General features: G+C 44.2%; 1 protein-coding gene across 1 annotated transcript; it reads left to right on the top strand.

Annotated features, from left to right (window-relative positions):
• Positions 1-26,840, top strand: ASB4 (ankyrin repeat and SOCS box containing 4). The gene is made up of 5 exons (XM_048838203.1): positions 1-178; positions 7,331-7,630; positions 14,754-15,244; positions 17,040-17,153; positions 26,050-26,840. The coding sequence occupies exons 1-5, from the start codon at positions 1-3 to the stop codon at positions 26,236-26,238; spliced, it is 1,272 nt and encodes a 423-aa protein (XP_048694160.1). The 3' UTR covers positions 26,239-26,840.
• Positions 26,841-27,689: the final 849 nt, after the last annotated feature.

Below are 27,689 nucleotides of genomic sequence, written 5' to 3'. Positions count from 1 at the left end.
ATGGAAGAAAGGATTACTCGGGCTGCGGCTGCCAAGTTAATGAAAAAAGATTTTCTTGAAGCTCTAAAATCAAATGACTACAAAATGCTGGAAGATCTTTTGATACAAAAGCAAATAGATGTGGACACAGTGTTCGAAGTGGAAGATGAGAACCTGATTTTGGCATCATACAAGCAAGGTAAAAGCAGCAGCTCCTGCTGCTGCATTTGCAAAATCTAAGCAAACTGGTCTTAGTAACTTACTTTTGCAGAAGCAATTGTCATGTTTTATCCCTCCAAAATGTTAAGGCTTAAATTGACTCATGAGCTATGACCTACATAACTAGTCAAAAGTAGCTCAGCCTTATGCTTCTTAGAGTAGCCGCTGATAATCCCAAATATATTTATATGGAGATTAAAAATGAATGGGTTCATACTGCTCCCTTCTCTGTGGCAGTGTAAGTCACCAGGAGCTGAATAACTGGTGTGGTACCGCTGCAGTATGCCTCCTATTTCAGAGGCTCCTTACATCTTGTCTGGTGGTTTAGGTTGGGGGTAGGCTCACCACCATCCTCAGAGCTGTAGGTTCAGGAAAGCCTGGAGAAAGGACTCCTTTGCTCTTCCGCCCCCTCCCCCCCGCAGAGAACCCTAGAGCACAGCCAGAATATGTAAATACATTGGTATATATAAATTCCCTCTACATACCCAATCAATCCACTTGAAAAAGCCAACCCAGAAACATAGGTTGTTTCAAGTTTCAGAGGAACAGCCGTGTTAGTCTGTATTCGCAAAAAGAAAAGGAGTACTTGTGGCACCTTAGAGACTAACCAATTTATTTGAGCATGAGCTTTCGTGAGCTTCAAGCTTCCCATTTTCAGCTTTACAGATTCCCTTTAGTTCAATCCCCAGGAAATGCCCTAGGCCTCGAATGTTATTTGATGGGAGAGGTTTTCTTTTTCAAAGTCATAGAATTGGGATGCCATAGTCTATTGTCAAATCAGAATAAGTAATCTATTGTCACCCTGGGAAACCAGTCAAAACAAACACTTCATCCCTAGAATCCTCTTCAGAGGGTGGAAAAAAATAAACAAGCTCATAGCTAGGCCCTGACCAACTTCCAACAAATTTATGTCTGAAAGCAATAAAGCAGGTTTTATGCTCAGCTAGCATCAAAACATCCCAATGCTTATTTTCTGCGAGATTTCTCTCGTGAATCTAAGATTCAGTAAGCAGCTGTCTTTTCCAGTTGTTAAACACACATGGAAATAAACATCTTCAGCTCAATCTCTCAGCTAGTACAACAAATAACCTTTTCTTGTCCATGTCTGAAGGGCTACTAATCTCACCTTTGCCTATTTCCTGGGTATCTGATACATGGTTTTTGCTTCTCTGGTTTCAAAGAGACAATGGTGATTCGCAATCAATATTTGTTTTACTTGGATGGGATCTGAACAATCTCACACAGTGATGAATATAGCAACTTAAAATATTGTCTCTTGTATTGCTCTCAGACTAAAGGCTAAAGAAGGTTTGTGTGTTCCTACAAATTTAACCCATCTTATTTAAAATGTGCAAATTGAATGAAGACAGCCATAGATCTATATCCTTTGGAGGGGTCTTTCCTCCCTCATGAGGCACATGCACCTGTCTCCCCAAATCATAACAATGCATTTATTCTCTTTGTTGGTTGAGGGCATTCCACTGACTCTAGGGGAAATCCTGTCTTTGTTGAATAGCCTGAATAACTAGACTTTGATAAAGGGAGATCCAGGAGGGCAGAAAGAAACGATCCTCATGAAGACCCTGATCCTTCACCATTCAACTCAATGGGAGCTTTGCCAGGAGCTTTGTAGGATCAGAATAGGATGATACTGTACCCCCATGGCTGATCTGTTTCCTCCCTTCAGGGAATGGCTGGTGGATTCAAGTAGGACTAGTCTGCTCTGCCCAAATTCTTTCACTTTCCTGTTCCTGGACCACTCCTGGAAATGTCCTGTGCCTTGGGGCACAAGCAGCCTCTATGAAGCAAAACTATAAAAATGGTATAGTGGTGTTTCATGCTTGCTCTTGTGTATTTAGCAAGAGCTTCCATATCAAATTTCTACCATTTATAGTTTACAAATAAGAATTTTCTAGCCACCAATTCACAGGCTCAGCTTGGTATCTGAAAAATCAAAGCAGAGCTCTTTCTGTACACCACAGCTCATTGGCAACAAAAACGTCTGGAATATGAATGGTTTCAGAGGAACAGCCGTGTTAGTCTGTATTCGCAAAAAGAAAAGGAGTACTTGTGGCACCTTAGAGACTAACCAATTTATTTGAGCATGAGCTTTCGTGAGCTACAGCTCACTTCATCAGATGCATACCGTGGAAACTGCAGCAGACTTTATATATACACAGAGAATATGAAACAATACCTCCTCCCACCCCACTGTCCTGCTGGTAATAGCTTAATAAAGATGGACTACAAGCCGTCAAGAACACTATCCCCGATAATGTCACGGCTAACCTGGTGGCTGAACTTTGTGAATGGAAAAGCAGCATCACTTGCCCCATAACCTCAGCCATGCGGAACACAATGCCATCCACAGCCTCAGAAACAACTCTGACATCATAATCAAAAAGGCTGACAAAGGAGGTGCTGTTGTCATCATGAATAGGTCGGAATATGAACAAGAGGCTGCTCGGCAGCTCTCCAACACGAGTTTCTACAAGCCATTACCCTATGATCCCACTGAGAGTTACCAAAAGCAACTACAGCATTTGCTCAAGAAACTTCCTGAAAAAGCACAAGATCAAATCCGCACAGACACACCCCTGGAACCCCGACCTGGGATATTCTATCTACTACCCAAGATCCATAAACCTGGAAATCCTGGGCGCCCCATCATCTCAGGCATTGGCACCCTGACAGCAGGATTGTCTGGCTATGTAGACTCCCTCCTCAGGCCCTACGCTACCAGCACTCCCAGCTACCTTCGAGACACCACTGACTTCCTGAGGAAACTTCAATCCATCGGTGATCTTCCTGATAACACCATCCTGGCTACTATGGATGTAGAAGCCCTCTACACCAACATTCCACACAAAGATGGACTACAAGCCGTCAAGAACACTATCCCCGATAATGTCACGGCTAACCTGGTGGCTGAACTTTGTGACTTTGTCCTTACCCATAACTATTTCACATTTGGGGACAATGTATACCTTCAGATCAGCGGCACTGCTATGGGTACCCGCATGGCCCCACAGTATGCCAACATTTTTATGGCTGATTTAGAACAACGCTTCCTCAGCTCTCGTCCCCTAAAGCCCCTACTCTACTTGCGCTATATTGATGACATCTTCATCATCTGGACCCATGGAAAAGAAGCCCTTGAGGAATTCCACCATGATTTCAACAATTTCCATCCCACCACCAACCTCAGCCTGGTCCAGTCCACACAAGAGATCCACTTCCTGGACACTACAGTGCTAATAAACAATGGCCACATAAACACCACCCTATACCGGAAACCTACTGACCGCTATTCCTACCTGCATGCCTCCAGCTTTCACCCTGACCACACCACACGATCCATCGTCTACAGCCAAGCTCTGCGATACAACCGCATTTGCTCCAACCCCTCAGACAGAGACAAACACCTACAAGATCTCTGTCAAGCTTTCTTACAACTACAATACCCACCTGCAGAAGTAAAGAAACAGATTGATAGAGCCAGAAGAGTTCCCAGAAGTTACCTACTACAGGACAGGCCTAACAAAGAAAATAACAGAACGCCACTAGCGGTCACCTTCAGCCCCCAACTAAAACCCCTCCAACGCATTATTAAGGATCTACAACCTATCCTAAAGGATGACCCAACACTCTCACAAGTCTTGGGAGACAGGCCAGTCCTTGCCTACAGACAGCCCCGCAACCTGAAGCAAATACTCACCAACAACCACATACCACACATCAGAACCACTAACCCAGGAACTTATCCTTGCAACAAAGCCCGTTGCCAATTGTGCCCACATATCTATTCAGGGGACACCATCACAGGGCCTAATAACATCAGCCACACTATCAGAGGCTCGTTCACCTGCACATCCACCAATGTGATATATGCCATCATGTGCCAGCAATGCCCCTCTGCCATGTACATTGGTCAAACTGGACAGTCTCTACGTAAAAGAATAAATGGACACAAATCAGATGTCAAAAATTATAACATTCATAAACCAGTCGGAGAATACTTCAATCTCTCTGGTCACGCAATCACAGACATGAAGGTCGCTATCTTAAAACAAAAAAACTTCAAATCCAGACTCCAGCGAGAAACTGCTGAATTGGAATTCATTTGCAAATTGGATACTATTAATTTAGGCTTAAATAGAGACTGGGAGTGGCTAAGTCATTATGCAAGGTAGCCTGTTTCCTCTTGTTTTTTCCTACCCCCCCCCCCCCGATGTTCTGGTTTAACTTGGATTTAAACTTGGAGAGTGGTCAGTTTAGATGAGCTATTACCAGCAGGAGAGTGAGTTTGTGTGTGTATGGGGGTGGGGGGGATGTGAGAAAACCTGGATTTATGCAGGAAATAGCCCGACTTGATTATGTAAAGAGTTGTCACTTTGGATGGGCTAGCACCAGCAGGAGAGTGAATTTGTGTGGGGGGGTGGAGGGTGAGAAAACCTGGATTTGTGCTGGAAATGGCCCACCTGTTGATCACTTTAGATAAGCTATTACCAGCAGGACAGTGGGGTGGGAGGAGGTATTGTTTCATATTCTCTGTGTATATATAAAGTCTGCTGCAGTTTCCACGGTATGCATCTGATGAAGTGAGCTGTAGCTCACGAAAGCTCATGCTCAAATAAATTGGTTAGTCTCTAAGGTGCCACAAGTACTCCTTTTCTTTTTGGAATATGAATCTAGCTGGCCAACTTTGTAGTTGATATATGAGTCAGGCAACTTGCTCTTCTGCATCTATTTAGGATGTGCCATACTGGCTGTAATAAACACTTGTATTTCTCCGCAATATAAATAGATGCATCTTGGAAGCAGATAGGCGCAGTATTAGAATGCTGCATTCACAGCTACTTTTATGAGTAACATTTAAATGAAAATTAAGCATTTTATAGAGTTTGTTTTTAAAAACTACATTACCAAACAAAGCATATTCTAGATATGTATTTGCCAATTTAATTATGAGAATGAATTACTCACTGAAAAAGAACAAACATTACAAGAAGAAGTTATATACTACCCATTCCTATTTTTCCCTCTCTTTAATACAGTATATATGTATAATGCAACTATGTTAATGTTACATTAAAGATGAACATTTAAAGTCATGCATGCTAGGAAGTACAGAAATTAAGGTTCCAATTAACTTGCTCCCAATGTACATCCTGAATATTTTTTGGGTATGCATTTTATGCCATAGAAGTATTAAGCCTATGGATTTATCCACCATGCAGGGAGGAGAACGGCAGAGGTTGGGGGAGACAGAAATAGAAAATGTTATATATGTGCAATGAAGTGCAATCGTACATATTACATTTCCTGAATTTTAACTGAAAACTTATCTTTGTCTTAATGTACATTTTTGTACTTAGAAGGGGTATTGGTTAGAGAGCAGGACACAAGGTCTGTAACTCTGCTGCTCCTGCTCCAGATTATTATTTTATTTTACTTTTATACAGATTATTGAAATCACCACTTCTGAGATGGTCTGTGTGCAATCATCAAGAAACAGGCATGTTTTGGGTACAATATGGGGATGCTGATGGGGAACACACTAAGTTCACTATGGACGCTGTGCTGTGTGGAGAAGATAAAACAGTTGTGCACATTTCTAAATTCTGCTTTTTTAATGTGGGTGCTGTTGTGTCCTGCTGAGTGCTGGCCAGTAGGTTTGGCCTTAATGCCACCAGACATCCCCTCGTGAACCTCTTGCTTAGCTCAGGACTGGCAAAAATGACACATTTGATTTAGCGCCATTCTAATTTTGGTGGCTTGATGACCAGTGCCATGAGGAGAATCCACCTCAGAACAGTAGTGAGGACTGATGATCAGGCCACTGTGTTTAAGAGCACCACCTTCTGGTCAGTGTTGGGGAAGAAACTGGGAGAGTGAGATGGGAATCAGGAGCAGCAGCAACCACCCTGCTCCTTCACCCTCCAGGCCCAGAAGGAAAATGTCAGTGACGGCCATGATGCTGTTTTCAAGTGTAATGGGTTCCGTAACGTGAGCCTGTGTTTCAAAGGAAAAAAAAATACCACTGTTGCAAGATATTGCTACATGGTAAAATGTCGAGGGAAGAGAGGGTATCAGCAACATTGCCAGAAAGAACAGTGAACATTTTTGGAACCAAATTTCATGCAAAAATGTCACTGCCGTCACACGGACCTACACACCAGCTAACTTACTGCGTTGTTGTAACACCCAGCTGTACACTTGCAAAGGGTGGCAGGTGACAGTACGTCCGCAGTACTGCTGCAGCTACGTTGCAAGGGGGCAGCCGTGCAACGTGAGCCCTTCCACAGGAAGGCAGCACCCAGACCCTGATGTGAAATCCTGAGATCTCCTACCCAAGAACAACATGATGTGCTACCTGTTGAGTCAGAGGTCTAACTAAGAGTCCTGCATTAGAACCTAGGGGTGCGATACTCAGCTCTCATTAGACATACTCGTGCTAGTTCTCCTTGATGCGGTGTGCTAAAAACGGTCATGCACCCACAGTAGCAAGGGCAATAGCAAGTGGTGGCAATGGGCTAGCTGACCTGAGTACAAACCCACCAGAACTCCCCCTCACCACAGCTAGCCGGTGCTGCCTCTTGCTGCTTCCCATCCTACCCCAGCTACACTGCTATTTTTAGCTCACTAGCTCAAAGAGAGCTAGTGCGTGTCCATCGTGAGCTGGGAAGCACACCATCAACTCCTAGTGTGGACGTAGCCTGAGTGCTGCTTTTTATTCGAATGTAGAGTTTGCTTAGCTCTTTCCAGATCCTATTCCCCCCTCTCCCCCCCCCCCCCCCCGTATGTTTCAGCTGGCATTTCAAAGGCTTTAGGACTTTTTATTCAGTCTTGGAGGTTGCAGGAAGAAAAAACTACCCTCGGAGTACAGTTGCATGGCAATTCATCTGTTCAAAAAGCAATCCATTCAGCCTGCATGCTGGCAGTGCTTAATGAAAGTAAGGTTATTACTCCAGAGCACTTTGCATACACTAGACCCTAACTGATTAAATTATATTAAAATAAATTAAAGCTTAACTACAACACCCTTCTTCCCCCCTCCAATTAGTCTTATTTAGTGGCTCATCTGGAAGATTCTTATTCAAGGCTGGTAATGCATCTTCACTTTTTACAGGATATTGGCTGCCTAGTTATAAGTTAAAATCATCTTGGGCCACTGGACTGCATATATCAACCCTATATGGACATCTGGAGAGCCTCATGGTACTGTTAGATCACAAAGCGGCCGTCAACTACAAGCCAAATGGGAAAGCTGCTATCCACGTGGCATGTGATGTGGCAAATGTTGAGTGTCTCATGATCCTGTGCAACCACGGAGCTAACATTAACTGCTTTTCACTGAGCGGCCACGCACCCTTACACTTCTGTACCACAAAGGCCTCTGTACCTTGTGCCCAGCAGCTCATTTGGAGAGGTAAGTCAGACTATAACTTAGACAGTCAAGTACCTCTGAGGTTTAGCAGGAGTTTAAGGGTCTGTATTATGTTGTTCAGAAGCAAATAATCATATTTCATGCTTGTATAGCCCCCTAGTGCTTCACAAACGATACATATAGAGCCCCACCAAAACAAAGCCAACTCGGAGGAGGGCAGCAGTCCAGCTGCAGTTTGGAGAGCCGGAAATTTCAATCCAGGGCCCCAGGGCAAACCGCTTCTCATGCCAAAAGTGGTCTTTAATGCCCACACAGAGCATGCAAGGCCTCAGCTGTAAAAATAAATGCACACAGCCATAATATGCACTGGCATTTGTATCTTTGATAAACTGAGAGTGTTTTTCATTTGAGTTCACCCACCCTGAAACCTACAGCTTTGTCCTTGTCCAGAAGTTACAGGAAGTGTCTGTGTGTGTATGTATATGTACGGGGGGGAAGGTGGGGGAGATTCCCCTTGACTTCAATGGACGCAGGATAGGCCCTTAAAATAACTGCAAAGGAAAAAAATAAAATCAATATTACTTACAGCCTCCCACCCCCAAGCTGTCTTCAAATACTCAAAAGTTAGGAAATACCACAATTATTGTTGCCTGTGCAAAACTCGTCTTGTCCCTTTGTACATATATGTTATGATACAGTCTATAATTACATGATCCCAGGACCTCTGCCTCCTTAAGCACCGGACGGATAGTACTCGGAATGAATGAATGAACCGCTTATTCAGTAGCTTGTTTTATTCTTGTTAATTGTGTGGCCCGCGGCTTTATTTACTGCAGACTCTGGGTCTCGGTCCAGGCTCTGAAAGCATGCTCTGAAGACAATTATTGCTTTCTGTCATGAGGTCTCTCACCCCACTGGTGCCTCCTGCTGGCCATTTTGGGACTTAGCTCTGGTCAGCAGGTGTGCCCTCTGATGGGGTGAGTCTCCCATCCTTGTCTCTGCCTGAAGACCCACTGCAGTTCCACTCTCACGGCTTCTGCTTCATGGCACAGCCCTCCGGCCGTGTCACACTCCAGGTTCCCCCCTTCTGTGGGGACTTCTTTTGCAACAGTCGAGCTGTTTCTTGCAATGGTTTGGAAATCTATAGCCTGGCTGCTTTTTCAGTGGCAAGTGGGGGTCCCAGCCCAGGGACCCTGTAAACAACAGCTTTCCACTACCCCTCCTTTTTCTCCACCAGTCTGTCTCAATTCCCTGGGCCACTTTCCTGCAGCCCCAGCACCTTTGGCTCCTGCACCCTGTTCCCAGAGTCTCAGGCCTGCAAGCCCTAGCAGCCCTGTTCACAGAGCTACTCTGTAGCCCCCTAGGAAGCTAGCCCCCTCCTTAGGGCTTCCAGTAGCATACTCCCTTGGTCTGGCCTGTAGCTTCCTTTCATATGGGCCAACTGGGTCCACAATGGTTGGTCCAGCCGCTGCCCTAATTGGCTGCAGCCACTGCCATAATTGGCTGTTTTCTTGCAGCCCTCCAGGCTGGGTTTTAACCCTATCAGGGCCAGTGCAGGGCAGATGCCCTGTCACACTTTTCTTCTAGGCTTTTCCATGGCACTCATTAGTATAGTATCTGAGCACTTCACAAACACTATTGAATTTATTTTCACAATATTTCTCTGAGATGAGCTGGTTTCATTATCCCCATTTTACAGATGCAGAATAGAGAGGCAGAGAGACTAAGGTCAAAAGTGTCCACTAATTTTGGTCAATTTGAGACTGCTTTTTCAGAGTATTTAATACTATATAGCACTTTCTATGTTCAAACCACAGCTCCCATTGACTTCAATTGCCGCTGTGATTACTCAGCGTTTCTGCAAATCAGACTCTAGGGTATCAAGTCAGGCATCTTGAAAATGAGGGACACCCAATTAGTGACTGTTTATGAAAAGTTTGATGCAAGTGATTTGCCTTGTATCACATAGGAACCCTGTGACAGAGACAGGGATAAAATCCAGTTCTCCAAAGCAGTATTCAATTGCCTTAACCATGAAACCATGCTTTGTCTTCCTGCAGTCCCTTGCATGCCTTCTGGCATGGCCAGGTCATGGGTGACCAGACCTAGTAGTTGGAGCCCGAATCTGCAGTCACGAGCAAGGACTCCTGCGTTGGGATACTAGGAGTCTTAGAAGCAGGAGACAAACTGGAGATCAGAACCACAAGTTGGGAACCAAAGTCTAGGATGAGTCAGGCTACCAGCGGGTCAGAGGCAGGAGACAATCTGAAGGTCAGCAACAACAGGTCAGATGCCAGGAGTCAAGTTGGGTCGGAATGCCAGGAAATTGAGCAGGGTAGTACAAGCCGCACAGCCCTGAGCAGGGTGAAACTTAGTTGTTCAGATAGCTTCCTGTTCCTGCTGCTGGCTAATCAGCTTTGTGACTCTGCCAATTGGACCTCAGGGTGGGACCTCACAGTGGGGCTGGGCTTTATGGGTTTCAGGTAAGCTATCGCTAGCAGGCTGCTAGATGGAGGATTGGTGCAAGGCTACACCCATGAACCTTGCGGGCTTGTGTTTGAGAGTCCTGAGTGATGGTGTATTCTGCAATAAATGAAGTAAGGGTACTGCAGGATAGCACTTTCTTAATTTCCGACCTCTGCACTGAATGAAGCAGGGATCTCATTCATAAAAAACAAAAAGTGATCATTCAATTAAAGTCTGTATTATAATGCATACGCACAGATAGCCTGAATTCTGCCATTGCTTAACTTTTGAGTGTTTGGCTTTGTAACCATAATATTTTTAATATAGTTTTGTGTGTGTGATTTCCTAGGTTTTTTTAAAAAGCAACTGGAAAAACAGATATGCCATCATGTTGACACACACATGGGTCATCAGCAGGGTTGAACTCTTTAGATGCACTACACAGAACTCTGCCACTTGAGTTAACAGAGTAACTGATAGCAGTAGTAGGTTGTTATCCTCCTTGTGGACCACCACTAGCAGGGAATGAGTCACTTTGCCAGAGGGTTTCACAGATATCTGCTGACAGCAGAGAAATAGTAAGATTCAGAGATCTTGGGTTCCATTCCATTCCATTCCACTCCATCTCTGGAGGGGATTGTGCTCTCCTGGGCATAGACTATTATGCCCATTCCCCCAGACATGGCCCTTTCTGCCCCTTCCTCTCCAACCTATTCCTATCCTAGTCCTGTCTCATCCCCATGCCTGGCTTCTCCTCACTTAGCCACTCCCAGTCTCTACTCCTCAGGCTTCTCATCCTAGTTCCAGTCTCCTTGCCCTGTAAATTCTAGTCTCCCCCTCGCCCCCTGGAATTCCCCCACCCTACCACCTGTTCTTTATCCTGTCTCTTCTGCATCTGATTTAGGCAGCTTCCTCCCTGCAGTCTGGGACCAGCCGAGAGTGGGGGTGAGGGACAGTGAGAGCGCAGGAGAGAGACAGTCTCCCTGCTCTCAGTTCTGGTGCCTGGACTCAGACCCACCAAGGCTTGGAGCAGCCAGAAACTGCAATTTCAGGGAAAACCCTACAGCCATAGTCTGGAGCATGCTCAGTGCAGGCGGAGTAAGCTGCAAGTCTCAACTGAGCATGTGCAAACTGTGATTTTTAAAAACTGTATAACTTAGCCAAAGTTGGGCCAGTTTTCATATGGATGGGAAAAGGCCCAACCTGACACAAAGGCCAAATGTAAAGTCCTTGCTCCCAAGCGTGGGGATGCAAGAGCTGCTGAAGGCAAAGGTAATTGGAGCCATATATTTTTCCCTAGCTTTGTACTTGGAAATAGCTGACTGAAATTTTCCAATAAACATTCAACCTTAAACAAACACTCAGCATGGGAAATTTCAGCCCAAATGCTTGAAGCATGGCAACTGAAAACAGGGTCTTATAATGGAAAGAGTGGGGTAATTAAATAATAGGCAGTGCTATCAGTCCCACCTATTATCAGAATCATGGCAAATGCAAGTGATTTGGTTTCATTTGCTATATATGTCATTACTGCAGACCTTTCCTTAGCCTGAGTTCTCAGAGCCAGCATATGCTCTGGGCAAAGCAATCTATGATCCCAAAAAAATTACCACACCACTTTCCTTCGGCTGGAAGGTACCTATTCTTTTGTTTAGTAGAAAAGAAAATTAATGCCATCAATTTTATTTTGCCTGAAGCCAATAATCCTGACAATGGGTGTTAGATTCGCTACCATAGGAAAGCATAAAAAGTCAAATGTGCTCTTGCAAATGCAGTGTAAGATGCATGTAAATGAAAGTATGTATTCTAAAGGCTTCCTCCTCCCATTTATCACTAACATAATAATACCTTATGTGACAAGTGACTACAATTACAGAGCCTCCTTTCATCCAAAAGCACTTTATAAACTTAAACTCCTATGCAAACTAAATATCGAGACTCTACACAAAATGGAACCACCTCTGGGGTGAAATATGGCAGCTGATTAACAGGGCATGGCAACACTACACAATCAGACATGCCTTCAACTAACATGCTGGTACTGAAGGCTCAGAGATGTACCTCTCACTCCTGCCCTCACCTGACTCACATTGCCAGTTGTCTCTGATACCTCTGCCTGCATGTCCCAGCAACAACTCAAGCTCGGTGTAACTAAAACTGAGCTTTTCATCTTTCTCTGTTTCCCCCTTCTCTGTTAATGTTAGCAAATCTCCTGTCCCTTAGCCTGATGAGCCAGACCTAATTTTTCACACTGCTTTCTCCTCATCCATTCTTGATGCTTGCACAAAATCCTGCCTGTGTTAGCAAGGGTGGAAAATTTTACAGGAATCAGCCCACTGTAGACATACCCATGTAGGGGCTTCCATAGGACTGAGCATCAGGAAATCTCCGATGCTTGCACTTACCCTCTTCCGTGCTCCCTATTCTGCTGAGTTTGATTCTCCTCCCTTCTAGGAAGTGGAATCTGTCAACTTGTTTATAAACAGTGTTTAATTTTGCTTCTGCAATGGCTTGCAATTACTTGGGGCAGACTGTCTGTAGCTAGGATGGAGTGAGATGGTCAGAGACTCAGCCACAGTAATCAGAAAATAAAGACACCCCCAATGATTTTGGCAGGAACAACACAAATAGCAAGAACGGCTGTATGCTCCTTTTCCTTTGGCCATCATTCGGAAGCTGCAGACGCTGATTGCCCAGTAGATGGTACTGTTGTTTCAGCAGGAATATTAATTTAGGCCTGAATGCTGCAGTTCAGTTCAATGCTCCTATTACCAGCTTGAAAAAAGGGCCTGATCTTCAGCTGATGCCTTACGTGGAGATACACTGGTTTACAGCCCCTGAGGGTCTGGCTCAAAATGCTTTTCCTCCTAGGCTCCCTATTAATGAGATGCATGCAGCAATCACTGTCAAGTGTGTTGATTTGTGAGGGGCTTTCTACTGGCATTAGAAGTCAAAAGTATCCCCTTTTCTTCACTGCCTAATTTATAGTAGAAAGAATTTCAGATACAGATTTGGACCTGAAATGGAATGAACTCAAAAGATAGAGATAGGCCCAAGCTGGGAAGCTTGGATCTGGAGCCAAATGTGGATTTTTTTTAAAGCTCATGGGCTTTTAGCTCTACGGTGGAGGCACAGGAAACTCAGAGGCCATTGCCATGGACCATCTCCACATGGGACACGTATCTTTCCACATAGCTTCCCAGTCTCTTTGAAAGGTTGGCTCCAAAGTTCGCCACTGACTGTGCCCCCTCTTCTGTACCTGCTGTATATTCTGCTCCAGGGGAGGGTGTGAATTACTGCAGGTGTCTTCCAATCTCTCCTATTGGAGCTGTTCTACTTTGTATAAATAATTAAATATTCATTGGGCAGAAAGCCAAAGAACGATGATAGCCCAGTGGTTGGGGTGCTCAGCTGGGATGTGGGTGACCAAGGTTTAAGTCATGGCTCTGTCTGATTCTCCTACCACCAAGGTGAGTGCCCTAACCATCAGTTATTGCTAAGGCTGTGAGTTTGTCACGGTGGTCACGGAAGTCATGGATTCCATGAGTTTCCGTGACCTCTGTGACTTCTGGAGTGGCTGGTGTGCCTGGCTCAGGGGCAGCTCAGGCAACCCTTGCCAAAGTCGCACGAGCCGCTGCTGAGACAGTCTCGGGTCACTGTGCAACCCATCCCCCAGCAGCAGCAGAGTTTGCGTGTGGGAGGGGGCAGGGGGTTGGGGGAGGGAGTAGGGGGCACAGGACAGGGCTTACCTGGGGGCTCCACGGAAGTGGCAACATTCCCCTTGTTCAGCTGCTAGGTGGAGGCATGGCCAGGCAGCTCTGCAGTCAGGAGGCTATTTTAGTCTATTCCAATCTTATGGCTGGAGCCACCAGGTGGCAATGTCACTTAGTCTTACAATTTATTTTTCTTATCGTACAAATAGTGTCCAGTCTTTGAAGAAATGCTGTATTGTTGTTAGTTGTGCTTTGAAATTTCTTTTTGGGGGAGCTGTGGCAAGCAGTAAGGCAGTTTGCTCTGTGCCTTAATTCCTCTAACTAGAGTCAATTCTTGGAGACAGAGTTGCTCTCTAAGAACTGGGCAATGATTCTTATGCTGAGGTTCCTGAAAGAGGGGATTGCCTGCATGCTGTTTGCGACCACCTCTGTTCAAGAACTTATGTATATAGTGTAAAATGAACAAGCTGAACTAAGAATATACCCAGACTCTCATTTCTCTTCCAATGGGAAGCCAATCTGCAAGGCCTCTACAACTTGACTGAGAGGTGACACAATTCTGATCTATTCATATTCTGATCCTCTGCCAGTTAACATGGTATTTGAGCAGGAGAGCCACTGCTCTCTTGACACATTTTTCTCCTTTCTGCAGCATGCTGTGGAAGAGAGCATGTGGCTCTCTGGGAGGAACTTCTGAGCCAGACAGGCAAGCAAGGTGATATGTGTGCTATAAATACTTAGAGAAACAACCCAGATGAGATGTATACATCTCTAGAAAGAAAGAGATTTTTGTGTTTGCTTTTTTATGAAAACCTAGATAGAGATGTATGCATAGAGAGAAGAGACTAAGAGGTGGGGAAAGAGGATATAATAAGTGGAGCTTTGATTACAGAACAGAGCCATCATGTACAGTGTCTTTGTGAAACTGGCTTAGAAAAACAATGTGTATTTGAGCAATTGTCTCCCTTGATTCTTCTTCTTAACAGGAGCAAATGTGAACATCACAACAAACAATCAGGATGAAGAGACTCCCCTGCACACAGCTGCACGTTTTGGCATCCCTGAACTGGTGGCATTTTATGTGGACCAAGGAGCAAATGTTGATGCTGTCAATGCCCACATGGAAACTCCACTGGCCAGTGCAGCTTACTGGGCCCTTCGCTTTAAAGAGCAGGTGTACAGCATGGAACACCACCTAATCTGTAGGATGCTGTTAGACTATAAAGCTGAAGTTAATTCTCGAGATGAAGATTTCAAATCACCACTCCACAAGGCTGCCTGGAACTGTGACCATGTGCTGATGCATGTATTGCTTGAGGCTGGGGCTGAAGCAAACCTGATGGACATCAATGGCTGTGCCCCCATACAATATGTTCTGAAAGTGACATCCGTGCGGCCAGCTGCCCAGTCTGAAATCTGCTACCAACTTTTACTTAATCATGGAGCAGCTAGAATATATCCTCCACAGTTCCACAAGGTGAAGGATGTATTTGGTGCAATGGTGCTACTCTAGAGTAAAGTTAGAGTGAAGTTAGAGTGAAGAGATGATATTTTGATCTGGATTAGCTTTTTGGGACCGATTCAAAGTTCAGATTTGAGTTCAAATAAGGTTAGGGTTTGAATCAGGATCTGATGGTGCCAAAACCTTGTGACTTGTTCTTGTGAGACTTTGGCCCAAAATGACAAAAATCTTGCAAGATCAGCTATTCTCTTGATATTTTCACCTTCTCATTGTTCCAAGAGAACAGCTACTGATGTCAGAAATAGACCCCTTTTGGTTTTGAAGCCAACCAGAAACCAAAACTGTAAGTGTTGCTTCAAATCTAAGGTTTCAGATCTTCCCTCATCTCAGATATACTGATATGCCTTAGTCAACCTAAATTACTGGGCTCAATATAGGGGGAACCAGGTGACATTTAATGGTTTGTGATATATAAAAGAGGCCGGAGAGGGTGATCTACCTCCTGAGATGACCTCCTGAGGTCTCTTCCAACCCTAATATTCTATGATTCTACCAGTCTCTTCTGGCCTTGAAATCCATGAATTTATGATGAATCAACCCTGAAATTCAAAGGCATCACATTTGAGTTTTAGTCGTCTTCTAACATGCAGTATAAATGGGTAAAGCCAAAGAAGATGGTTGACTAGAGGGTAGTGGGGAGGAAGATCAAATTATGTGCAAGATATTCCTCAAAGACTTTCTAAAAGTCTGCAAAGTCCAGGGCACTCATCAACATGGGTTACATAGATATATATATATATATATCATTACTCAAGGTGAGGAGAGGGCTTTCTGTACCGAGTATGGAATACAGTATGAACCTGTCTATGCTAGCACCTAAAGTGTTTTCACCACTGTTTGAGGAAGTTCCAATGGCAAGACCAGCTTGTTTTCATAGTATAGACTGGGCCTTCCCTTGAGAGAGTATTGCGTAGAGGACTGAGAGTCAGGCCTCCTGTGTTTTTATTTTTGTTTCTGCCACTGACCTGCTATGTGATAGTGCATCAAGTCTCCATGCCATCATTTAACCACCTGTAAAATATGTAATGTGATACTTTAGCTCATAAGGGTGCTCTGAGGCGTACATTATTAATGCCTGCACAAGGCTGTGCGGAAAGGTAAGCATGCAATAAATGCAAAGTGGTATTGCATGAATGTGAGCAAGGGCAGGATTTGGTCCACTCTCAATTAACAAACCATATTAGAGTCAGAGCTGTGTCCAGGGCTCTTGCATGATTTAAAAGCTTGACTTTATACCTATTTATAACAGTGCTATTTTCCTTCCTTCCTTTTACAGTGTTTGTCGGGGCAGGACTTTTGTTCGTATTCAAGGACCTGTTCTCTGCTCAGGCATGAATGAAACTCCTGTGATTAACATTCATCAGAGTTATGCCCTATGTGGGGGAAGGGGAGTGGGGGAATTGTTAGTACATTTGTGACTGACGGCCTTGAGAAACCAGGGAGAAGATTGCTTCCATTCATGAAGGTACACTGTAACCCAGATGTGGTCTAAGGGATAACGCAGTGGGGTAGGAACTGTGAGAACTCTTTTCTATTCTTTACTGTGGCACTGATCTGCTGTGTGAACAGGGGCAAGTAATTCATCTCTTTCTCTTCTCCAACCTTCAGTCTGCCCTGTCTATTTAGATTGTAAATTATTCTCTTACTATGTCTTTGAACAGTGCCCAGCACAACAGGACACAGATCTCAGCTGCAGCCGGTAGGTGCTACTGAAATTTAAAGAATCATAATTTCTGCTTCCCTCTTGCAGGTGTTGCAGGCCTGTCATTCCCACCCAAAAGCCATTGAGATTGTCATTAATTCATACGAACACATCAAGTCAACATCAAAGTGGAGAGCAGCTGTACCTGATGACGTCTTTGAGGTAAGCTTTTAATGAGCTTCCACTTATGTTTGCAATGTTTGCATCCCTAACATTTCCACCCAGTCACAGAAAAGTGATTGTAATTACAGATAATGCTTTGGAAAGCCTAATCCAAGAGGACAGGATGAGTATTTTATAAAATGGCTTGCACACAGAAACAGGAAAGAGAGAATGCAGTGCTGGTTCTAAGCAGTAGCACTGAGAATTTCAGAGCTATGTGGAATATTCAGGCTATATTGCAACTTTAAGTCACAGTTCATTTTTGAACAGGGTATCGGAGGGAGCACACAGCAGGAAAAATAGAGATACTTGACATTTTTCATGTGGAAAGTTTTCTCACAAAAAAATACTGTATGGTCAACAATGATATTTTTTCTTTGTCAGAAAATACACATTCTGAGTCAAAAAAATTGAAGGAAAAAATCTAAGGGAAAAAATTTCCAGCAAGAAATAAAACCAGCATTTTAAAATGAAATGACAAGTTCTGTTTCATTTGGACATAAAAAGTCACCATGTTTCTGATTTTCAGTTTAAAATAAGTAAACAAAAGGATTTGCCGCGTCAACATGTTGCTTTGAAATGACAGATTTTCAGTATTGACGTTTCTGAGTCAGAACTTTTCAGAATTTTTCATTCTGTTAATTTCTTTTTTTGATATTTGAACTTCCTATTAGGATTTGGAACAGAAACTAATTTCAAAATGTCAAAATTTCCTGTGGAATGGAAATTCCATTTTCGGAATTTTTCTAAGTAACAGTCCCTAGAGGTTTCAGAGTAGCAGCCATGTTAGTCTGTATCTGCAAAAAGAAAAGGAGGACTTGTGGCACCTTAGAGACTAACAAATTTATTTGAGCGTAAGCTTTCGTGAGCGACAGCTCACTTCATCGGATGCATGCAGTAGAAAATACAGTGGGGAGATTTATATACACAGAGAACATGAAAAAATGGGTGTTACCATACAGACTGTAACGAGAGTGATTAGGTAAGGTGAGCTATTACCAGCAGGAGAGTGGGGGGGAAAACCTTTTGTAATGATAGTCAAGGTGGGCCATTTCCAGCAGTTGACAAGAATGTGTGAGGAACGGGGGGTGGGGGGGCAGGAATAAACACGGGGAAATAGTTTTACTTTGTGTAATGACACATCCACTCCCAGTCTTTATTCAAGCCTAAGTCAATTGTATCCAATTTGCAAATTAATTCCAATTCAGCAGTCTCTCGTTGGAATCTGTTTTTTAAGTTTTTTTTGTAGAGGAATTGCCACTTTTTGGTCTGTAATCAAGTGACCAAAGAGATTGAAGTGTTCTCCAACTGGTTTTTGAATGTTATAATTCTTGACGTCTGATTTGTGTCCATTTATTCTTTTACGTAGAGACTGTCCAGTTTGGGCAATGTGCATGGCAGAGGGGCATTGCTGGCACATGATGGCATATATCACCTTGGTAGATGTGCAGGTGAACGAGCCTCTGATAGTGTGGCTGACGTGATTAGGCCCTATGATGGTGTCCCCTGAATAGATATGTGGACACAGTTGTCAACAGGCTTTGTTGCAAGGATAGTTCCTGGGTTAGTGTTTTTGTTGTGTGGTGTGTGGTTGCTGGTGAGTATTTGCTTCAAGTTGGGGATTGTCTGTAAGCAAGGACTGGCCTGTCTCCCAAGATCCGTGAGAGTGATGGGTCGTCCTTCAGGATAGGCTGTAGATCCTTGATGATGCATTGGAGAGGTTTTAGTTGGGGGCTGAAGGTGGCAGGTGGCATTTTGTTATTTTCTTTGTTGGGCCTGTCCTGTAGTAGGTAACTTCTGGTTACTCTTCTGGCTCTGTCAATCTGTTTCTTCACTTCAGCAGGTGGGTATTGTAGTTGTAAGAACACTTGATAAAGATCTTGTAAGTGTTTGTCTCTGTCTGAGGGTTGGAGCAAATGCAGTTGTATCGTAGAGCTTGGCTGTAGACAATGGATCATGTGGTGTGGTCTGGATGAAAGCTGGAGGCATGTAGGTAGGAATAGTGGTCAGTAGGTTTCCGGTATAGGGTGGTGTTTATGTGACCATCGCTTATTAGCACCGTAGTGTCCAGGAAGTGGAGCTCTTGTGTGGACTGGTCCATGCTGAGGTTGATGGAAATTGTTGAAATCATGGTGGAATTCCTCAAGGGCTTCTTTTCCATGGGTCCAGATGATGAAGATGTCATCCATGTAGCACAAGTAGAGTAGGGGCATTAGGGGACGAGAGCTGAGGAAGCGTTGTTCTAAGTCAGCCATAAAAATGTTGGCATACTGTGGGGCCATGTGGGTACCCACAGCAGTGCCACTGATTTGAAGTGTCATTACACAAAGTAAAATTATTTCCCCATGTTTATTCCCCCCCCCCACTGTTCCTCAGACGTTCTTGTCAACTGCTGGAAATGGCCCACCTTGATTATCACTACAAAAGGTTCCCCCGCCCCCCGCTCTCCTGCTGGTAATAGCTCACCTTACCTGATCACTCTTGTTACAGTGTGTATGTTTCATGTTTCATGTTCTCTGTGTATATAAATCTCTCCACTGTATTTTCCACTGCATGCATCCGATGAAGTGAGCTGTCGCTCACGAAAGCTTATGCTCAAATAAATTTGTTAGTCCCTAGAGGAACTCTGGTTGAGCCAGACACAGTTTCTTGAGGGCATGGGAGCTCCATTATCCTTTAAGTCAGTCTAGCATGTGTTGATCATGCCCCAGTTCATCTCTGCTGGCTAGGATGGAGGGAAGCGGGAGGCTGTGGCTCCTTCCACTTTGGAAAGCTTCGTGCCATTGCTGCTGCTAGGTTCATGCAGTCTTTGCTGTCAAGGAGAGCAAGGATTGTGACTGTGGCTGACCCGTCTGCGGGGAACCTCAGTGGGTAGATTTCTAACATCAGTTAATGGTATAAAAATGCCATGTTGCAGGTATGTGACACTGCATGTTTTTGAGCCCTGTTATGGTATTTCTGGCAATTTGGTCATCGCTCCAGAAGGAGATTCATGTATAGACATCCATAAATAAGGCTGCTGTATGAAAACAGAAGGGGCCTGGAGTGGGGGTAATTTAGATGAAAAAATTCAGCATAAATGTACCCTGAGTCTCCTCAGAAACAAGGAATAACTCCACTGAAGTCAATGGAGGAACATCAATGTGAAGCTGTTATAAATGGGATGGATATTGTAATAGAATGAGCAACTATATTACACTATTCTGCCACTAGGTGGCACTGCGTGTAAGAGACTTTATTTAAAGGTAATCTTAGACATACCTGGCAGTGCATTACAGGATCTTATGATGAACACATCTGGTGTAGATAAGCAAGCTCTTTAGGTAGTCCATATCTGGTACAGAAGTACATGACATGGTATTAGCAGTGGGATTAAGAACAGAAACAAAAGGAAAACAGCAACAAAGGTTGCAGACAGAGGGAACAAAGGTTGAAGGATCTCATCAACACACCACTCTTCAATGCCCCGAAGAACTTCAGCTTTGACACATTTTCAGAAGAGACAGAACTGGAAGCAGTATTTTGCAAGATTTCACATTGCTACCAAGCTCCACAAGGAAACTAATGCTATACAGGTATTTTCTTTAATATATGCTGTAGGGAAGCAAGCAGAGCATATCTTTAAATCCTTTTACTTTACTGATGACAGTCACAAAGATGACTATGAAAGGGTTCTGGCTATGTTTGATTCATACTTTATATCTCAGAGAAATATGAAAAAGCATGTTTTCACCAGAAAATTCAAGGACCAGGGGGAAATGATGAATGTCTTATTGTAGCTCTGCATGCAGTGGCTGAAGACTGATTTTGGGGAAGCAAAACAAGAAAATACCAGAGAAAGTCTTTCACAGATGCTACAATGAAGAGAGATCTAACTCTAGCCACAGCTATTTCAAATAGCAAAGCAGCCTGAACTGGTGAGGCGGCAACAACAGGGGTAACTTGCTAAACTTGACAAATAAGACACTAGGTTGGAAGCTGTGAACAGATGCAGCAGGAGTGCTAAAAGTCATTACCATAAGACCTCTGATGAAAAGAGAAAGAATTCTCAGGCTAAGAGGGACAAATTCCAGCCTACATGCACAAGCTGTGGAAAAAGTCATATCCTAAGAGATGCTGCATGTCCATCCAGAGTCAGATAGTGTATTAAATGCAAGGAGTATGGACATTTTGCAGCTGTTTGGCAGACCAAAGCAGTCAGGGAGTTGACTCATATTACAGACAATCAAGAGCCATTGTTTCTGGGATCTATTATGTGTGAAGACATAGAGCCTGCCAGGAAAGTGAAATTGAATATTCGTGGCAAGATTATTTATTTTAAAATTGACTCAGGAGTTGACATCCCAGTTAGCTCAGAAAGGATTTACAATCACCTTCAACCCCTCCCAGTGCTAAAGTCACCTGACACAGCTCTGACTAGCCCTGAGGTATTCTGAATTGCATGGGCCAGTTCATCACAGAAACAACTTACAAAGACAGAAGCTATGCATTTAGAGTACATGTGCTCAAAAGATCAAAGACCAATAACTTTCCCAGCCACAGCGTGGCAGCCATGATGGGCCTAGTGAGAAAGGTAGAAGAACTGGATGGAGGATTTGATGATCTTAAACTTTTGAAAGGAGACCCAGCACAAATCAACGTAAGAGACAATCTGAACTATACAGTGTAGTGTTTTCCCCAGGAAGTGAAATTAGGGGAGGTATTCAAATTTACGGGGTGGGGAAAACACTTTTTTCCCCACCCCGTAAATTTTTTTTCTTGCTGAAAAAACAATATAATGAAGACATTAAATGTATAGTTTTTTGAATGTCTTTTGAAGAGTCTGCAGCTCGTACTAGCGCTAGTTGGAGTAGATGGCCTCTGCAGTGTGTATAGGAGAGATTAAGGTTACACTTTTTTCTGAGCAAAGCTTGTACTCCACCATGTCATCCAGGGAAGTTTGCAGCTCCATCAAATGCACAAGCAGCCATCTGTCTGGGGTCCAATTGACAAGCATTTAACTCTACTAAGATGTGGGTTGTCACAGATGCAGCTGATGTGTCGTCTATAACTTGAACATCAAGAAATGCATCCACTGGCCTACCACTGACATCAAGATAACGTACACAATGACTTACTACTTGATGCCCATTTGCATCAGTGCGTTCATCAGCCATGTATGCACATTTTTGAATGTGGTGAGAGAGTGCTTCACTTTTTCAACTGTTGAGTATTTCACTGTTGCACCGCATGCTTCTAGCCGGTCAGTTGAGTTCCCTGCAGAAAGACAGTGAGCGTCTGCTGGTCTTGTTCAGAACCAGTGTTCAGCTTCAGGATGAACCAGTGACAATGCACTTAACACTGGCCTCCAGTTTGTAGTGTGTGATATCTCCTGCTTAAATAGGAAGTAGGATGCCACAGCGATGTCTGTTTGCATGAACTGTGTTGTGTCTCCAACATTCTTAACAGCCGCATTAACACTCACCGGTGTTGTCCTGGGTCAGTGGAGACTCAGAGTTCAGAGGTGCTCTCACATGAGTTCACCTCCCAGGTGGGGGGCAAGAAGGCACCTTGCTCGTTCCTCCAGCTGCTCACTGTTCGCTCTGGCCACTGTTGTTTATTGTGCCACCGTTCACTCCATTGCTCTATTGCCAATGGCCCTGCGCTGTCACCTTCTGCTGCCACCTGCCACTGTGGCCTCTGCAAGTTGGTCTCTTGAGGTTCCACCCAGCTCTCAGTGATTTCAGCTGAGCTCTCAGTGGGGGACCCTCGCTGCTAGTGCAGACTGGGTCATCTCTTCCACAGAAACACTGTCCCACAGCAGGTCTAAGCACTTAGACCTGATTATCAGTGATTTCAGCTGTAGTGGTCACTTAACAAAACAAAAGACTCTCTATGGAGCCTAATCAGTTCTGTTTGCAAACAATGGAGAGGGGCAGGTCTAATAGTACTTGTGACTCAGGCAGACCATCAAGTAAAACACCTGTCCCCACCCTCTCTCTTGATGCCCTCAATCAGAACAGGTTAAGTACAGTTCTACTGCCCTTTACTCCTACAATAACAACAACAACAACATTTCATTTCCCCCCCCCCACCCCGCATTCAAGTGATTTGTAACCCAACCCCAGCCAAAAATCTATCACTTGGGCAACACAGCTGTTTGCTGGATATCTAGGTAGATTAGGTGTGAATGTAAATACAATCTGGTCCTGAAGCCTTTCCCCCCAACCGCCAGCTCATCACTAGCTGTCAGGGAGAGCTCATTTAGACTGTGCTTACAAATCATAATTTGAAATTATTAAATTGGCCAACATCACCGACATGAATGCACTGACATTGTCATAAAAAACAGCAGCTGTATAAGGAAACTAGTCTATGTTCATACTTTTCAAATCTATTATACTTATTCAGATACACGTAATTTATCATACACTGTATATGCTTTTAAAGTGTGTATTAATATTTCAATTTCAATTCAAATGTCCAAACAATCACTAAATTGGCAACACTGCATGCAACTAGTTCACAAACCTGGGGGGTGAGGTGGGGAGGTTGGGAAAATTCAGGGGGGGTGTCAGAAAATCCCTCCGTACAAACACCTCTACCAGAGAGAGCTTGGAAGAGACTAGTTACAGATTCATGCAAATTCAGAGGACAGCATTACCTGTTCACTGGGCACTATTTTTCCAGCTATATAGAAATTTTGTACCTGAAAGACATACTATGTCACAGTCTTATTGAGAAACTGAAGTGCCTGGTTGCTCACATCAGTATTCCAGAACAACTAGTGATGGGTGATGGACCACAATTCACTACAGCAGCATTTAGGACAGTCCAAATGAAATATGATTTTGATCATATTATTAGAAGACCACATTACCCACGAATGGAGAGGCTGAGAGTGCTGTATAGGCAGCCAAGAAAATCCTACAGTAGGAAGATCCATTCCTTGCTCTTCTGAGCATAGGCATAATTTGACTTCTATATTTGGGGGGCAGGGCCTGGCAGGGCTGGGGCCAGCTCCACATGGCAGGGCCTGGAAAGGGAGTGCCACCTCCACCCCCTGACTCCTCTTAGCAGGCCACCCAGCCTGTCTGGGTTGGGCGGGGGGCACAATCAAAAATTCTAACTCAAAAGGGGAGTCAAGGGCTCAGCTCAAAAACTTTGAAAACCACTGAAAGGGTGCATGCAGGGAGTAGCTAGGGGCTGTGTGCAGTGAGGGGTGTAGCTCAGGGTGCAGGGAGGGGGTTAGCTTGGGACTGTGTGCCAGGAGGGCCCTCTTGTGGTAGCTGTTCCCTGAGGGCTCTGTTGACCCCAGAGCCTGGTTCTGCCCTGCCTGTGGGCAGTTCTTACCCACTGCTTGGGCAGTCAAAAAGGGCTGGGAGTTTAGGAGCATCCACAGCCCTGGACGCCAGCAGTAGGAGATGGAGGAGCACCACATCTGCCTGCTCCATGGCATCAGCCAGAGAAGCAGCCACCCTGACTGCCCAGCTCTGGTTTCCTGCCTCCGACCTGACCATGGCATGGGGTGTCAGGGAGAGGAAGAAGAAGAATAAAGATGTGTGTGTGTGTATGTGTGCGTAGCTGCCCCTGGGCCTGTCCCGCTCTGGTTAAGGCACTGCAGGCTGGGGGGACAATGCCCCTGCCATGCCTCCCCCAAATGCCACTCATGCTTCGAGTTACAGATCAACACCAATAGTGGCTACTAGATATAGTCCAGAACAACTCCTGGTGGGAAGACAACTCAGAACTACTGGTCCTATTTTGGAAAACAACCTATCTCCATAGTGGCCAGAAAGAGTAGCCAAATCGGATGAAAGGGTTAAATGAGTTTATGAACACTTTTACAACAGATGTCACTCAGTTAGAGAACTGCCGGGTCTAGAACGTAGGTGACTGTGTTTCTGTCAAATTGGATGGAGAAAAAGGATGGACAACTCCAGGTGCCGTAAAGCGAAAGAATTCAGCGCCCAGATCAAATGCGATCAAGTCCAGTAGTGGAGAGTTCAGCAGAAGTCACTGACATCTACAATTTGTTCCTCAGGAAGAACAATCAACAGAGCAAACTCTACAGATGGCAGATACAGAAGAAGACTCAAGACAGTCATTGCAACTAATGGACAGCCAGATGACCAAGCTGTTACGTGTTTGTGTCACGTAATTAGAAAACCTGCATGATATTGAGACACTTCACAGACTGATAGGTCCTGAACTTCAAGATAATGGGATAGTGTAAGTTCTGTAAATGGTAGGAAAGCAGCTCTTACAGGGGGAGATGGAATGGAATGCCAAACTGGATTATACTATTCTGCCTCTAGGTGGCACTGCATATAAAATACTTTATTTAAAGCTAATCTTATTAAAACCATGCCTGACAGTGCATTAAAGGAGTTTATGATGAACACCTCTGATGTATATAAGCAAGCTCTTTAGCCAGGCCATATCTGGTACTGAAGTGCATGACAAATATCAGACCCAAAGATACTTTCAGCTGTTCTTAAACTCAGGCAGCCCTGAAAGTCTGAGCCAGATGTAGGGTATGTCTGCATTTCAGTCAAGCTAGTTTGGGTACTAATAGCAATGAAGCCACATAGTATGGGCTTTAACGTGGGCTGTACAAGCACACCTAGGACCCGGAGTAATTATTGCAGCAGCTGGTCTACGATAAAGTCTCTGCTGCCGCAGCTTCACTATTACCAGTATTTGAGCTAGATTAAAGCTAGTTTGGGTGTGTCTACACAAGTTGGAATCATGCCCGTGATGTGGTGTAGACACTGCTCAGTGAAATGAATATGTCATTGCTGCAAAATGTATCATTGAACCATGAGATGGTTATAAGTGTTTTCTCCAGATTTGCCTAGTTGTATGGGAGATAGGATCTTATTGACCTAAAATACATTTTGTTTTGTCTTTGCAGAGGCACAGAGATTTCTACGACTCTCTGTTCACCGTGTGCAGTAATTCACCACGGTCGCTCCTGCATTTATCTAGATGTGCTATTAGACGATTATTGTTCAAAAGATGCCACAAAGGAGTCCCTTCACTTTCCATTCCACCTCCACTGAAGAAGTACTTGCTATTAGAACCCGAAGGAATAATTTATTAAGCCTTAGCAGAGCAGACTCAGTGATCTGATAGGACCTGCAATCTCTGGGTCTGCACGCATGTGGAGGGAATTACCATCAGGGAGTTTTCACTAGGGAGACTCAGAGTTCTTGGCAAAATTCTTATGCAAAGAAGGATCTGGTTTCATAAATATCAATGCCGAACTCTCTCTCCATTATATATACTGATCCTTTGTTCAATCTAGTTTTAAATGAACTGAACCAAGTGCAACTTCCACCACTTTACTTAGATAGCGATTCCACTGTCTATTAGGTATCACTGTTGAGAATGTTTTCCAGATATCCAACACAAAGTGCCGTTGATATTGTTTCAATTTAATTTTCTTCAACCATCATCTCAGGAAGAAGAAAACAGGATAGTGTCAGAAAAATATCTTTCTCATTAGAGTCAGCTACACCTTTCCTCAGAAATAAAAAGATCAAAGGGCTTTGAATGAGGCCCATAGACTGAGTTACTGTATTTTAAGAAGTTTTCCTATCGATTGCCACTGAATTGGATGTTAGTTTATTATATGCTGCATTGCATCATATCATATAATGTTTTGTCATTCACTGTAATTGCATCACTGTGCAAGTGGAGCAAAGAAGAGATGAGTAGTGTTTACATTCATATCTGTGTGTGATGAAATTCCTACTTGTGTGTGTAACGTGTATCATTCACTAACCTTGCATGCTGCTGAAGCGGTCACCATCACTGCTGAACTGCATCATATGGTAACTATGGCAGGTCACCATTTCAGCTCAGCCCACAGCTCATAAATTCAGGTCCTAGAGAGGAATCTGGAGAAATTGCTGAGTTGATGGTACTGCAGATCTTTTTACTAGCTGTATCTCTTGTTTGTCCACATCAGGCTGGATCCTGCATGTTGCCAAAGAAGAGTACATGATAAAAAATGAAGAGTAGGTCTGGGGCACAGAGAACCTCATCCTGAAGTAATAAGAGTGATGCTGTATCCTGCCTAATAGCAGAAAAACAGGCATAAGAGGGGAATGCATAGCAAAATGTCTTTTTAGGATGATGAGAATCATGCATAAGCTCATGTCTCCTCAGAGCCATATAAGGGGCTTGAGTCGTAGTGACACATAGCGTATGTCTACACTGCAATTAAAACCCGTGGCTGGCCTGTGCGAGCTAACTCAGGCTCACGGGGCTAGGGCTGGTTCATTGCAGTGTAGATGTTCGGGCTAGGGCTGGAGCCCAGGCTGTAGGACCCTCTGAGGGGGGAATCCCCAGAGCACAGGCTGCAACCCGAGCCTGAAGGTCTACACCTCAGCTAAACAACCCCACAGCCTGAACCCTGCGAGCCTGAGTCAGCTGTCACGGGCCAGCTGTGGGTGTTTAATTGCAGTGCAGACCTACCTCAGTGCATACGACTATGCCTAGCCCTTCAAATCAGATGCACCCCTGTGTACCCTCCAGTTGTATCTGTTG

The sequence above is a fragment of the Caretta caretta genome, chromosome 2 (genome assembly GCF_965140235.1).
Source record: "Caretta caretta isolate rCarCar2 chromosome 2, rCarCar1.hap1, whole genome shotgun sequence".
NCBI classification, from domain to species: Eukaryota; Metazoa; Chordata; order Testudines; family Cheloniidae; genus Caretta; species Caretta caretta.
Note: the sequence above shows the minus strand (reverse complement) of the source record. Positions and strands in the feature narration are given on the sequence as shown.